The sequence below is a fragment of the Berghia stephanieae genome, chromosome 2, assembly GCF_034508935.2.
Source record: "Berghia stephanieae isolate SIO BIC M18660-M18661 chromosome 2, UCSD_Bste_1.3, whole genome shotgun sequence".
Lineage (NCBI taxonomy): Eukaryota > Metazoa > Mollusca > Gastropoda > Nudibranchia > Aeolidiidae > Berghia > Berghia stephanieae.
Window position 1 is genome coordinate 46,620,155 of NC_088361.1, and position 15,931 is coordinate 46,636,085.

Consider the following 15,931-nt stretch of genomic DNA (forward strand, 5'->3'; position numbering starts at 1 on the left):
TACTATCTATAGATAGAATGCGCTTGGCCAAGGAGTTCACAACCTTGCCATCCGGAAGTATAATGGACCAACACACAAACTCTGTGTAACCATGAACTTTTATAGTCTGGTTAATACAGTTTAGTGAGAACAACTCACAAACGCGGATGGCAAAAACAATAACAAAGGCCCGAGTGACGTCATCTGCATAAATACTATCTATAGATAGACCAAAATTTAAGCCACTCAGCTGTTTGTTATAGTTTTTAGCCAGCCAGTTTCATGAGAGTAGTTCTCACTAAATCGTATTAATCAGACTATAGTTAGAATGAAGTTGACGTCAATCGAGTCTTTGTTATTGCTTTTTGCCATCCGCGTTTATGAGCAATTCTCACTGAACTGTATTAACCAGACTATAAACGTTCAAGGTTACACATAGTTTTGTGTGTTGGTCCTATATACTTCCGGATGGCAATGTTGTGAGCTTCTTAGCTAAGCGCATACTATCTATACACGAATCATATGGATGTTGTAAGATTTTTTAACTAAACGCATAGGTATATGATGAGTTTATTTTGTATACCATGAAGGCGTTTGAAATAAAAGTAATTTTGGCATTGTTTATATCCAAATAAATCGACTTACAATCATTTCCAATGTTTGGTTTTCCGAGCGCCACATTCGTGTAATTATCTTGTGAAATTCCACATAAAACCATCGGAAAGAAATATAATATTATAATAAAGAAGAGTCTATTCGACAACATTGTGTCTGTAGAAATGTGATCCATCTTTTTCTATAACAAAAAACTCATAACTTAGGTAATGTTTTAACAATAGTAATGGCAGTCAAAAATAATATGACTATCTCTACGCTTTTACTTAAATAGCTCGGTATGAATAAAGCAATATCTTAACATTGAGCTGTTCGGAAATTAAAACGATTTTAACCCGTTAACTGCCGTAATCTTTTAGAATTTGGCCAGAAAGCATGTCCTCCAAATATCGACCGATTTAGATGCCCCTCATTTTGGAAAAAAAAAACTCTCAAACCTGGGACTTTGCGGGGTATTGATTAAAGTCCCAGGTTTGAGAGTGTTAGTCAAGATATGGGTAATTTAAATCGATCAATGTTTAATTTGAAGAACGAGTTTCATGGCCAATTTTTTATTTTAAATAAGTGTGTTTCCAGAGTACGGCAGTTAACTGGTTAACATAGAGCAGCTCGGGAGATAAAAAGATATTAATTAATTAATCCTCATTTTTCTTCAAAGATGTGCTTGAATTGACAACCTTTGAAAACTGTATTCTAAAACCTGAAACTGAATTATTATAATCTTCATTGGGTTTTATCGTGTCAAACTTGAAAGGGATTCGTAATAAGCAAAATCAAATGAAGTTCAAACTGGTAATTTGGCCATCGCGTGCAAGAAGAAAAATTACAATGGTGACGATATGAGTGGGTAGATTAAGCATTGCACCTCATCCCGATATAGATGGAATGAAATTAACGTCACTCAATTCTTTGTTGTTGTTTTTAGCCAGTCATTTTTTATGAGTAGTTCTCACTACTAAATTATATCAAGCAGAAAGAAAGATACAAAGAAAACAATTCAAAATTTAATTAATGATTACATTTTTTTTTATTTTTCCTTCGGCGTTGGCTATTTGGATATATCTAGTACTGTTTCATACGAGCGCAATTCACTTGCGCAGAATGACGTCACAAATAGGTCACGCCTTTACTCAATTGCGCAGGGGTTTTTTCGGGAAATGGTTTTTACTTGCGCAGATTTTTTTTTTTTTTTTGAATGTCCAGATTACGCTTGCGCAGTCTTTTTTTTCAGTGTTCCAATGTTATAATTGTTCTAATTGACCAATAAAGTTAGTTGGGTTTTTTATAATCACCCCCCCCCCCCCCCTCTAAAAAAGAGAAGAAAAAAAACAACAAATTTAAAGATATGAATAAATAAATTAAAAAAAAAAAAACAAACAACATAAAAAAGTAATAACCGCATAGATAGTATGCGTTTGGCTAAGAAGCTCACAACATTGCCATCCGGAAGTATAACGGACCAACACACAAAACTCTGTGTAACCATGAACTTTTATAGTCTGGATAATATAGTTAAATGAGAATTACTTATAAACGTGGATGGCAAAAATCAATAACAAAGACCCGAGTGACGTCAACTTCATTCTATCCATACGCATGTGTACAACATGATGCATCAACATGAATCACCTGACTGTTTAAAAATTCTGCGCAAGTGTAAGCAGACCTACGATAAAAATCCTGTGCAAGTGTAGATCAGCATCTGAAAAAAAAAAATATCATTTGCGCTTCAAACTGCGAAGTGAATCGCAGCCTTTCATACACACTTTTTCAAATCTTTATGATTTATCGAGGAGAATAAATACAAATTCTTAATAACGGCCATACAATCTTCAGCCTGAAGCGTTGGTTTTAATGGAAAAAGAAGAGAAGAAGTAAGAGCAGTGTAAGTAGGAAAGTGCCAGAAGACAATAAAAACTGAGCGGCGATGAAGATGACCCAACTTGTACATTTTTCGAATGCCCCCTTTGTCAACAAATAAACGATTATTGAAACAATAAATAGGAGCTACTCTTTAGTGTTATAACCATCGTGTTTTTGACAAAGGTGAAACCCGAAACGTCTACATTATCTGCATTAGTTAACTAAATTGGACCTTCCATTCCACTTGTCTTATTGCAGCCTATATTATTTCTTCCAGCTTCAAGCAGCAACATTATCATCACGCAATGTTTTTTTTTAATCGGATAATTTTTCACTCCCTTTGTAGCACAACTATGCACTTCCTTATTAAACCTCAATAAACGTAAGGTTTTGTTTCTTACTTTTTAAAACAATGAAACCAATTTCCGCCTAGATCAATAACTTTGCCATCAATCAATCAATCAATCTATTATTGAATCTTATTTTACCAAATCTATATCAACATGTACTTAGATTTCCTAAGAGCTCGACGAAAGTTAAAACAAAAATGCAGCTACACCCGGCCACGGCAGAGAATGAGTGTTTGGAATTTACACAAACGCATGGAAAAGACTCTTGTGATCTTGTTGAGCAAGACCATTGGTCACGGACCTTACAGGAGAACCAATGATTTGTATAAGAATATCAGTGATGCCGCTCGACAGATTTCATCTGGGCTAAGACCCAAATGTCCTTGTTTCGGTATGTATCGAATAATGTAAACATATCCTGTATAGAGTGAATGCGTTTACTACATGTTTCAGTCCCCTGATCAGTAACTGAGTGATAATAATGATTGAGATGAGAAGTCGTGACCTCACAGTTTCTACTCTTCCGGTTCCAAATTTCTTGAAAGTGTGTATGTAACCAGTCCTACGGAGGATTTATAATGAATAGGTTACATAATGAATCATAAGGTGGTATAATTATTTTAGTAGCAGGATGTACAGGCAACTTTTTAGGATTGCGGGACGTAAAAGAGCTAGGATGAATGATCTTTCTTGACGACCAGCATGTATTCAGACTAAAAAAATAAGATGTTATCACTCTGAAACCAAAAGGTTATTCACACAAGGTATGTATTCAGTCCTCAAGAACAGTGGTTTATACTTCCAATGAGATTGGAACCATTTTATAGACTCCGCCCTTTTGTTCCCTATTGTAATGGTTTATTACACCCATCCAACACAAAAATAGATTTTTCCCCACTCGAATAGAAAAACAACAAGACATTCTATGCATAATATTGTTCAGCAAAATGAGCTCTACAACAAAGTGTCAAGTTTTAATAACTATAACAACAAAATTTTCTTTGAATTTGTGATGTCAGTTGCATAGCAACGGATCGGATAATTTGCTATAATTGCTGAGGAGTGGATTAAGATATTTTTGTTTTATTCTTTCGTGCAGGTGGATTTCCAGGCGCAGCATCAGAGAGGTGTGAACTGGAGAGATCAAACACTTTGGATCTAGATTGGCCGTACGAAGACCCCTTGGATGTGACCACATTTTTAACCTTGGTTCGATTTTTGTTTAAGAGTGAAATAGAAAAGCTACCGCCCTCGTATGAAAACAGCGCATGTGTGAAAGATAAAGGGTCATTCAATGAGTACCATGCCTATGACTTCAAACCACCGCCCACTCTCGAAGCTTTTGAGGAGAAGGAATCTAAAAAGAACTCGGAAATGATTTTCTCCGAAACAAAACTACAACCGCCTTCAAGTGAAAGCAACGCGTTTGTGTCGTCTGAGAATGAGGAGAATGCCTTGAAAAACGATAGAAAAACAGATGGAAAAGAATTTGGAGCTAGAAAATTACCACATACTCCTCACCAAGTCGAGAATGATGATCTTGTCCAAAGATATAACAAGAACTCTCCACCTTATGAGAATGAAGACGGTCTTTTGTCATCATCTGATTTTGAAACGAGCACTGAGGATATCAAATCAGCTCAACGACCTCATCCGGGTTTTCCAAGAAACGAAAACCCAGAGAAACAAGTGGAATCCGATGGACAACAACAACAACAACAAAATCGCTGTTGGGAGAATTCGGCAAGCAACCGCAGGAAGTGTCAAGATTTGGGAAAACAGATGCCTTTGTGTAGTGAGAGAAAAATGGTTCAAGAATCATCCCATGCGTTGGTTGACTGGAATGAACTTTGCGCAGATCGCTCAAGCGTACCGGAAGTTGAGAACGATCAATGTTCAGAGGAGGCGGAGGCAGTTCATGGCCGTATCACGTACAACACAAAACCTACAGATTCTCCAAACCCTATCACGCCAGTCTTCGTGTGTTCAGCTGCTACAGTGAACACAGGGGCTTTTCAGTTTGGAGAGGAACTGTCCGGGGTTGTAAGTACAGAATATCTCGTTGTTAAAATGATCGGAACCGGCTTTGTATCCCAGGATAAAGCAATTTACACATATTAACTAACCCAACTCAGGTGTGAATGAGCACTTTGTTATAGGCAATGACGAATAAGGATGTTTATAAATAAAAATACATAGAGAATGGAAAAATGATATGTACTATATCAAATAACAAATGTATTCCATATTTACTGTTAGGGAAAAAATGTCAGTCCCTTGTTTGAGAGATTTTGTTAAGATGAGGCTCATTTTAATCGATCGATTAAAGGACGAGTGTTCTGGTCAAAATTATTTAAACTTTATCTTCCGGGCTACATATAAACTGATACCTACTAATTATTTTAATCTGTCGGGGAGTGCCTCATCCTCTAAATGTTAGAGTTAAAGTTGTTATTTTTTTTCAATAGTCAACAATTGATCAGGAAGTGTAAAGCAACATTTGTAAAGCAATTGTAAATTATTGTAACCTAGTGGATTTCAACAGATCTTTGTAAATCAATTGTCAACAGTTAAAATGACATGCTTTTTTATCATTCCCTAGGCTGCAGCAACGAATTTCAACGTGAATGCCATCAACAACAAGGACCCCCTTTGGAAGGGAGTGACGGTGGATCCCAGCACTGACGTATCGCGTCAGATGGACACAGACATTGGCGATATGTCGACAACATCATCAAAGGATGAAGAGGCCCGTTTTGTCCCAACCAGCTTGGAAAACTTCAAGAAGTTTTTATCCAGAAACCTGACGTCACAAACAAAATGGTACCAAAAGAAATAACAGGCATTAGGGGCATTATTATTATTATTATTATTATTATTATTATTATTATTATTATTATTATTATTATTATTATTATTATTATCATCATCATCATCATTATTATTATTATTATTATTATTATTATATTATTATTATTATTATTATTATTATTATTATATTATTATTATTATCATTATCATTATTATTATTATCATTATTGTTATTATTATTATTATTATTATTATTATTATTATTATTATTATTATTATTATTATTATTATTATTATTATTATTAACAATGAACATAACGATAACAATAATAACAATTATAATAATAATAATAATAATAATAATAATAATAATAAGAAGAAGAAGAAGAAGAAGAAGAAGAAGAAGAAGAAGAAGAAGAAGAAGAAGAAGAAGAAGAAGAAGAAGAAGAAGAAGAAGAACAAGAAGAAGAATAAAACCATCCTTATACTAACTCTCAAACTCCCAGGTTGGACTACATTCGTCACACAGCCTTCAGACATCGACCTGGCGAAGGACACAGTTTGTTGACAATGGCCATGTGTGTGTTAATTGCCCTATGTCTGGTAATGGCCTTTGCCTCTGGAAATGCACTTAATCTCGTCAGTACAGTACTTGTAAGTGAGAAAATCGGTGATTATTTTGTCTTGTTTCTCTGTACACAACAGGTATACAGTGCTGGAAAAAAGGCACATCCTGTTAAAATGTTGTAAATCTGTCAATCTAAAAAGATGAATTACCCAAAATTGACACAAAACTAAAATCATGTGGCTAAAACCTGGAGCCAATTTTGAAAAGCTTGTGTCACAGAATAATGGGGGAAATATAGCAGCTACACATATCAACAAATCAAGTGCAAGAAAATTAGAATTCATAGCGTCGAAGTGAATAGGTGCACAAATAATGTCCAGTAAAATCTAAAATTTTGTTATGGCGCTCGTTTCGGTTGTAAATGCAGATACAATAAATCTCAAATCTATAGTGCACATTTCGCCATATAGAGTAATGTTCGGCTGTGCGGTTATGTGGTCTAGTGGTATGACACTCGCTTTCGGTTCGGAAGGTCCTGGGTTCGAGCCTCGCTTGACGCATACTTGAGTCCTTAGAAAAGACTCTTAACTCATATTCTCTCACCGTACTCATGTGTAAAATGAGTACCTGGCCGTAACAACGTTGTCTCTATCGGAAAAATATTGTAATATCGCCTAACAGGCGTCATGTCTCGTTCTACGCGTTCAGTGTTGCTGTTGGGCAGGGAACCCTTGTAAAGCGCTTTGAGCACGTTTAGTGGATATTACGCTCAATTAATTAAATGTTAACTCTCAAATGTCAATGATGTGGTTCTCAAATTGAGGGTTATTAGATATTTTCACGATGAGCTTTTTTGTGTTAGGCGTTATATCATAAAAAATTAGGTAAATTTTAAACCGCGTTTAAGACCTCAACATACGCATAGTGATCTACTTTGTACTGTCATTTGGCTTCCAACCTACAGATTGAAAATTCGAATGCTTCTGTGGACAGTGATGGTAACGACCTAGGTACGGGGTTTCCCTTCACCATGCTCCGGTCATATCTGACATGGCGCTCGCAGTTTTTATATGTTTTGTTTGTGATCATCTTTTGGGGTTTATTTTTTAGAGGAGGCGGTGGTTTGTTTTTGTTTTTCATTTTGTTTGAGTTGGGGAGGGGGGGGGGTGGAGTGATAAGTTAGGTTTGGTTTAGGGGGTTGGGGGTTTGTTGATGGCTTTGTTGAACCTTAATTGAGCTTTTTGATCACAGTTTTTATTGCGCTATATCATGAAATAATGAAAATGTTGCTGCTTGAAGCTCGAAAGAAAAAAGAAACGATAAGTGTTGAATTGTAAATTCCAATTTATTAGACGAAGACAGATACTGTGGACGTTTAGGGTTTCATCTTTTTCAACAAAACACGATGAATAAAACACTAAGGACCATTGAGATTCATACATGAACATGTCTCATTCGTCCTTGGTGTTTTATTCATCGTGTTCGGTTGATAAAGGGGTAACCCGAAACGTCCACAGTATTTGTCTTCGTCTAATAAATTGAAGCTTACAATTCAACACGTATCGTTATTTTTGCGCTGTTTTAGAAAACCTCGCGTTTTTAATAAACAAATTTTACCAGGCTTGTGATCCTGTGTTTCACTCCTATTATATCTAATCCAGGACGTAATTGTACATGCTGCTTTACTGTCATTGGTTGTCGTCATCTCCACAAGCGTTGGTGAAGGTGTGTATCAAGTGGCCATGTTAGACATGCTAAAATAATTTTCTTAAAATTTCATTTAACTCTCTTCTTACCGGCCATTTTCAGGATTTTCCCCAAAACTTCACATCCAACTAACACAAAAATAGATTTTTATCACTCTTACACAATAGCAGTAAAGTGTTTGCCATACATAATTACTTTTGAAAAAACATGCTCTACAACAATCTGTTCACTTTCTTTAAATTGTAGGATGTACAAAAGAAATTTGAATAAGAAAAATGTCGGTTGTATCGAAACGAATGTAACGATGGTAAGGAGGGGGTTAATGAACCAGAAATTTTATACGTCTAATTCAATGAATGGGATGGCCGTCAATTGGTCAGAAATCCCTAGGTCTGCATCTGATCCTTATTATTTCAAAATGTTAAAAAGAATATATCTGTATGGTGCTAACGACGTAATGGGTGGATTGTTTTGTTCTGCAGTGGTGTTTTGTTGAGTTTTTGCTTTTTGTTGGTTTTTTTTTTTTTTTTTTTTTGGGGGGGGGGGAGGTTGTTTTGCTTTATTTTGTTTTTGTTTTTATTTTTTTCTTTGTTCGTGTGTTTTGTTGTTATTTTGATTTTGTTTTTCTTTATTTGTTTTGTTTTGTTTTTGGTTTTTGTTTGATTTTTTTTTTGTTCAGTTTTTGTTGTTGGTGTTTTGGGGTTGTTTTTTTGTTGTTGTTGTTTGTTTGTATTTTTGGTCTTTTGTAAGGGTTTATAGATTTGTTGTTTTTTTGTTACTTGTTTTATTTTGTTTGTTTGTTTTTGTTTTTAATTGATTTTCGTTTATATTTCCTTTCATTGGTATCTTAATATATGTCCATTTTAAGTGTATTTTGTAAAACTTTCCTTATTTGACGTTGGTGTCGATTAAGTTTTAATTTCATTATTGTAAAGACTTCAACAATATACAAGATTATAATTACATCAGATCACCTCAAATTGTTATCTGTCGTCAAAATGCTGTTAAATTAATTCGAGTTGTGAACGCCATAAATGAAATATATAGGTATTTTTTATTTACTCTGAAGTGAGAACGAAATGCAAATTATATTCTGAAATGGTTTAATAAAATATAATCAAAATAAACTGGGATTTATAACCAAAGCCCTACCTTCCCTCTGAATAACATGTTACTCGCCAAATATAAATATTCGCAGCAAATGATGAAAGTTCGAGTCCATTTCTCCAAGGATGGAACACACTCCTCGAACTCATCGGATGCCTGAAACCTGCAGAAAACGTCAAGGAATGTCACGCGACTGCACTCGATCGTCCAATCAAAGTTGTCGATGGGGATCGGGATGGTGAATTAAAATGCCCGGCTTATCCTGAAATCTTGGAACAGGCAAACGACTCGGGATTGGAAATGGTCCGTAAATGTAGTAGTTTCGAGATGCCAAAATCCTCTCCACGTATTTCTAGAAAGAAGACGAGGAAGACCCGGACTGACAGTTGTGAGGCGTCAACTCTGACCGAGGGTCTGGGGTTTGAGGTTTTAACATCCAACCAAAACGTAGTGGTTTTGAGGTACGTTATTTCATGATCATTTCATAATTTATTATACTAGTTGAGACCCCGAAATATTTTCATTCATTCATTCATTCATCCCGTGATCTGATGATCGTCAGGAGAATACATGGGATGCAGCTCTCACCAAATTCTTCTCTATTGTTGGCCTTCTGCAAGAGTTCTTCCGTTTTCATTCCTGTCCATTCCTTGATATTGTCAATCCAAGCTATCCTTTGTCTTCCTCTTCTTCTTCCTCCTTCAAGTGTGCCGAAATATTTGAGGAGAAATAAAGACTATTACGAACGGACACTCATCTATCGTAATTACTATTGTGTAAATTAACACAGGGCAACGGGATACTAACACAATTAGCGAATCTTTTGAACCACCAACGATAAACTCGTTCTGATTATAAAGCCTGTATGTGCAATGTGCACGCAAATGAATCTGGCAACGAGGTGGCAAAAGAAGGCGATTTCCCGGTCCAAGTCAAATTAAGGACCGATCATTATGCCCTATCAGATATTCTAAATGACAATTTGAATCAACGGGTGATAGAATTATCCTCAATTAAATAAATACCGCAGAGCATTCGTGAAAAAGAATCTTTGTCTATTTTTAAACGTTCGCTTAAAACATATCTGTTTCGATTTAGTAGATGGTATGAGAAGCAAGATAGGTTTGGTTTGTGTTGTGTGTTGTGTTGTGTTGTGTTGTGTTGTGTTGTGTGTGTGTGTGTGTGTTTGTGTGTGTGTGTGTGCTTGTGTGTGTAAATGATTATGTTTCCGCCAAAGTAATTTGTAATTTAAGATCTTAGAGTCTGGTGTCTCGGAGTTATAGCGCTATATAAGTTTTCAGCATTATTATTATTATTATTATTATTATTATTATTATTATTATTATTATTATTATTATTATTATTATTAAAGATATATGCAAATTACTGGTACATCAATCTGTAAAAAGTAGTTTTACAATGTTTAGATTTGCCAGTAATGTTGTGATGGTTGGCAAAAATTTAATATTGGCTGTACGGAACAATGTTAACGTACAAACCTATTTTTGAAGGAATATGCAAGAATGCAAGAATGCATAACATGCATTACCTCCGATCTCAAAATTTGACACAAATAAATGGTGTAAAATGAGTACCTGGCTGCAGCGTTGTCTCTGTCGAAAAAAGAAATTGTAATATCGCCTAACAGGTGTCATGTCTCGTTCTACATGTTACGTGTTGAACGTGTTATTATGTTGGTCCGGGACCCATTGTAAAGCGCTTTGAGCACATTTAGTGGATATTGCGCTGTATAAAAGCTCACGTTAAATACATACGTCGGATAACCGAAGGCAATAATAGGTTTGATTTAACATTGTCGTCACGATCAATATTTTGGGTTGTTTTAAAGGTATTTCCATTACAACAATGAACCCATAACAGTTGCAACTGAGTGTGTAGAATTCTCTCAAAGCTTCGTTCGTTTTCTAGATCAATTATTTCTCTTTATCAGACAGTATTTTAAATATTTATATTAGTTTGTATTTCGGGATTGTAATTCTAGGAGACACCCTTGCAAACTATAACTTCTCGTCCCGAAAGATTATGACCGATGAGATGTCATAATTTTGATTTTATCATATGACAATTTATCCTCTTGATGCTTTAGTTCCACAGAAGGCGAAACAGTAAATCTCCAATCATCACGGTCTGCTGCCAACTTTGCAGCGCTGCACTGCGCTGACGGCTGGATTATTCCAATCTTCCCTTGGAATAGACCCTAAAGACTAATTTCCCCTTGAAGATGAATAAAGGGATTTTTAAAAAAATATTTGACATCTGCCACTTCTGGGCCTTCAGGGTCCTTCTCCGCGTCTCCAAGGGTCGTCTCCCACTCCGCATTGCTACCTCTGAGGTCCATCTGGGGGCGACCCTTGGTATAGCATCGTGTTCATCACATACCGTCAACTGGGGCTACTTAGGCCATTTACTGAAAACAAGATTGCTTATTTTAAAAGATAAATTACATGTAGCTTTCATCTTTTAAATAATTAGACTGTCCCCGCAGTTTTTCGCGGCCGCAAATTTCACCCTTGACCGCAAAAATCCGCAAATTTTTATTTGGCCGCAAAAAGCCGCAATTAGATTCAGTAGTCTGATGTCACGCCGCCCGGCAACGGCGGCCATCTTGGTTCTAAACAAAGAAAATCATTACTTTTTATTCTTCAAGCTGGCTAGAACCTTTCATATGTCTTGTGATCAGAATGTATAAAAGTCAAAACAAGATCATATTTATAATGGTTTTCTCCTCTGGATACACTTTTATGCTCGTAGGAGAAATATTTCATAAGGGCGTCCGCCATTGCTCCGTTAGTTTAGAGCCAGTGTTACTAAGTTACCATGCGTCATTAGGAAGGAAGTGGCGTTATGACTATTGAATCCTATTTTCGCCGTTTTTAGGCTAAATTGACGATTTATTTGTTTTAAAATAACAAACAAAAGCTATGAAAAATTGTGAAAGTACGGCGACTTTCAATGCTAGTATCCAAAATTGGCACTTAGTTTTCATGATATGATTATGATTTTTTATGATTTTCTCCAGTTTTTTTTCATTCAAAAACTCATTAGGCCTATATTGAAATATAAAGCAATAATAATAATGCTCAAAATTGGATAGTAAGTAGAGAATACAAATTTAATTTGCCCCCATTGGAAAATGGATTTTGTTTCTCTTTCCTTGTGAATAGTTATTTTATTCCTCTCCTTAATTAGTTTTTCAAATTTTGAATTTTTTATGCGATTGTTCACTTTGATTTCCCAAATTTTAAGAAGCTAAATAATTAATAAAATATTTTGATTACTTCCATCTTCTTTTTACTTACTTACTATTATTATTATCATTATTATTATTATTATTATTATTATTATTATTATTATTATTATTATTATTATTATTATTATTATTATTATTATTATTATTATTATTATATGTAAATAAATTCATGTTGACATGTGACATCAATATTCTACAAAATGCCCTATTTGTGTCAATTTTTTACCGCACATGTTGTTTTAATGGTTTGATTTTTGTAAAACTAGCGGCAAATCTTTGGCAAATTTTGCTATTTTGATGGCAAATTTTACCATTTTTTATGGCAAATTTTGGCGTTTGAAATGGCAAAAAACAGCGGGGACAGATTAGAACCCAATAGATCTAATAAGCACTATTGAATTTAACTTTTTTTAAAGCAACCTTTTTTATTCTACTAAGTGGCCTAAGTAACCCCGGATGGCGGCAGTAGAAATGATGTCAATTTTGAAGTGAGTAAGCGGCGCTAGTTGAGTGGTCGGAAAAGTCTCTGTACCCACAGTTTCTCAACTTACTCAGTAACAACTGGTAACAGCGTTGTTTTGTTTGTTTTGTTTTCTTTTGTTTTTGTTTTGTTTGTTTTTTTTTTTTTTTGGTCGAAAGAAATTTTAACAATGCCATCTCCTTACAGGCTGCATGTATTGTCCTTTATGCCCAGTATTGCTGTTGGTTTTGAACACTTTTAAAGCTCTTTGAGCCGCATATATATATATATATATATATATATATATATATATATATATATATATATATATATATATATATATATTTTATTTTTTTTTTTTTTAAAGACATCTAAATATGACTGAATGGCATCGGATCTAAGAACACAGGCTCAATTGAAAATGTCTCTAGATTAGAAACAAAAACAAGGCACTGAAAATACTTACTGATGTTGCCCTATATAAAATTTCACTTTTTATTTCCTCAAGTTCTGCGATTTGTTTCATTGTTTGTCTTTCAGAAATTTTGCAGAGACGATGACGGAGCGCCAGTCATCCGAATCAACAGCTGTCCAGACAGACTCTCTTTGCGATGACGGAGATTGCGTGGTCAATTATCTCCCCCTCAATGACGACGGAAATGTTAGCAGGTCATCTGGTCAAGAGATGAAGAACGTTGAGGCTCAGGTCAATATCGACGCCCAGGTGATCAACGATTTTGCCCATAGATTGCAGCAAAAACACCGGAGAAATATTAGGAGACTTGAGAGAAAATTTCTTGCCATTCGCCGTAGGATGCGAAAAGACGGTTTGCTCCTCTGTTTTTCTGTTTGTTTTGTTTTTGTCTTTTGTTGTATTTTCCCTTTGGGGGGGGGGGGGGGTTCTTTTTGGGTTGTTTGTTGTTCTTTGTTTTTGTTTTTTGTTTGTTTGTTTGTTTTTTTGTTTTTTGTTTGTTTTTTTTTTTTTTTTTTTTTTGGGGGGGGGGGGGGGGGGGGGGGGGGGGGGCTACATCCTTATTTTGTTCCATCCTTGTGTGGTTTTCAGTATAAAACTTGGCTTCTCACTGACTTGTAACTCCCAGATTCGAGTGTCGCGTTTTTTTTTTTAAATAAGGGATCACCACATGACCTCATGCCCACCTTGGGAAGTCAAAAGACCCCACCAAGAAAATGAGAAGAAAGTAAAAATGATCAGAATGAGACAAAATTCAAGAAACAAAACTCACTCCCCTCACTGACGCGACTTGTACTTGTAGCCTACTTATTTGCAGGTCTGATAGTTCAAATTGTTATGTTACGGGCTCTCTGTTGTAATGGAAATACATATGCTCGAACCTACGCAAAATATTGTCCAAGTTAATTCAAGCCCATAATCATTGTGCTCGGTTATCAGATCTAGAAACGTGTGCACTTTGTCTTTGAGTCATCAGACTTTTTAATAAGTACACTTGGGGGAAGGGGAGGGGGAAAAATATCCCCCCCCCCCCCAAAAAAAAAAAACAACCCAATTTTCAAGCCTGGCTAGTTCTCATTGTTCACCTTTCTTTTTCTTTTACAGCTCACGAATTAAAAACTTGTGATCAGAGAAGGGGTGACTTCCTGTCCAAACTCCAGCTGACCTTGCCAAGCCTCCAAATGGAGAAGAACCGCTTGACCGCCGAGAGGTTCATGTTTGAGAGGCAGTACGTCTACCAGAAGAAGAAGAACCAGGATCTCGTTGGCAGGATCATCAAGTTGAACCAACAGTTTCAAGTCATAGGTAAATTTACATCTACTTGACAACATGTGTGTGTGTGTGTGAGAGAGAGAGAGAGAGAGAGAGAGAGAGAGAGAGAGATAGATAGATAGAGAGAGAGAGAGAGAGAGAGAGAGAGAGAGAGAGAGAGAGAGAGACTCCACGCGAGTGTATTTAATGTAGAAATTACCATTGCTTTTTCTTTCAAATCATTGTATCAGGTCAGACCCACCAACCACCGATGTCTACCCCATGGCGTCCCCCACACCTGAATAAAAATCTCGCTCCAGGATCACATCCATATGGCGGGCCTCAAACCGAAATACAACAAAAACAACAACAACAACAACTACTACAGCATCAGCGACAACAACAACAACAAGAACAACCAAAATCCCAACCCATTTCCAACATAAAAACCACGACACAAATCACCCTGACACAGCCCCAAACTCCGCCGTCCGTTCCCAATAAATGGATCAATAATCTACAACAACAACAACAGCAGCAGCAGCAGCAGCAACAGCAACAACTTCTTACACCCACGCCACCACCTCCACCACCACAAATGCAGCAGCACATGAACCACCACCATCTCCAACAGCAACAACAACAACATCCGAATCAACAAAAGCAACACGTTCAGCAGCAGGCGAGACTTTCCATATTCCAGTTGCTATGCAACTCTGCGTCTTTGGCCAATCAGCAGGATGAGGCGGGTCATCAGGCCTGTATCAACGACGACGGTGGAAAATAACCACGGCCCAAAAACAACACACAAAATGCAGAGTTCTTTTATTAAATAATTTGTCCACCTTTTTCTTCGAATCTACACCTTTCATCTGCAAATAGTAATAGCGCATTACAGGAGTCTGTGTCTCGTCCTACATGTTAGTTAACCAGTGCTGTCCGGAGATTCACTGCAGTATACCTCACGAAGGAAATGATAATACATAAAAGACAGGGGTGTTATTAACAATAGATTTAATCTGGATTTCCAAATAGATAAATAAATCGACATAGAAGAAAGCAAGCATATTCAAACCGATTATAACAATGTTGACTAAAATAATAATCGTAAATAAATACTTTATGGCATGAACAAGCTTAAAAAATCAGTAGAAATTTTTGGCAAGCTTTAACTAGTAAACCTTTCAACAACATTGACTTTAATAAAAATATGAAAGATTAGTTGTAAAAAATAAAGTAATAGAGTTGTAAAAACTCGATTGTTATCGTTATGTTGGATGAATCTTGACATTTAATGGAAAATCTGGAAAAGGGTCGGTATAGTAAAGACAGAGTTGTCTCGAGTTTTTGAATATTTTACTTTTAATTTGACACTGAGCATCTCAGTCCTAGCAACATAATACTGTTTTGTAGCAGAGGGTCATATATATATATATATTATATATATATATATATATATATATATATATATATATAT

At 35.8% G+C, this 15,931-nt stretch overlaps 1 protein-coding gene across 1 annotated transcript; it reads left to right on the forward strand.

The window, feature by feature from the left end:
* The first annotated feature begins 2,838 nt into the window (after positions 1-2,838).
* Positions 2,839-15,902, forward strand: LOC144965014 (uncharacterized). Its single transcript, XM_078899871.1, has 9 exons — positions 2,839-3,198; positions 3,907-4,850; positions 5,410-5,630; positions 6,125-6,272; positions 7,848-7,911; positions 9,092-9,461; positions 13,272-13,558; positions 14,308-14,508; positions 14,706-15,902. Exons 1-9 carry the CDS (start codon positions 2,961-2,963, stop codon positions 15,239-15,241), a joined length of 3,009 nt encoding a protein of 1,002 aa, XP_078755997.1. The 5' UTR covers positions 2,839-2,960; the 3' UTR covers positions 15,242-15,902.
* The last annotated feature ends 29 nt before the right edge of the window (positions 15,903-15,931 follow it).

Coding starts and splice junctions, on each gene's coding strand:
- LOC144965014 (XM_078899871.1), top strand. CDS start 2,961: ATGTACTTAGATTTCCTAAGAGCTCGACGAAAGTTAAAACAAAAATGC. Junction 4,851..5,409: donor GAGAGGAACTGTCCGGGGTT/GTAAGTACAGAA, acceptor ATCATTCCCTAG/GCTGCAGCAACGAATTTCAA. Junction 14,509..14,705: donor CCAACAGTTTCAAGTCATAG/GTAAATTTACAT, acceptor TCATTGTATCAG/GTCAGACCCACCAACCACCG.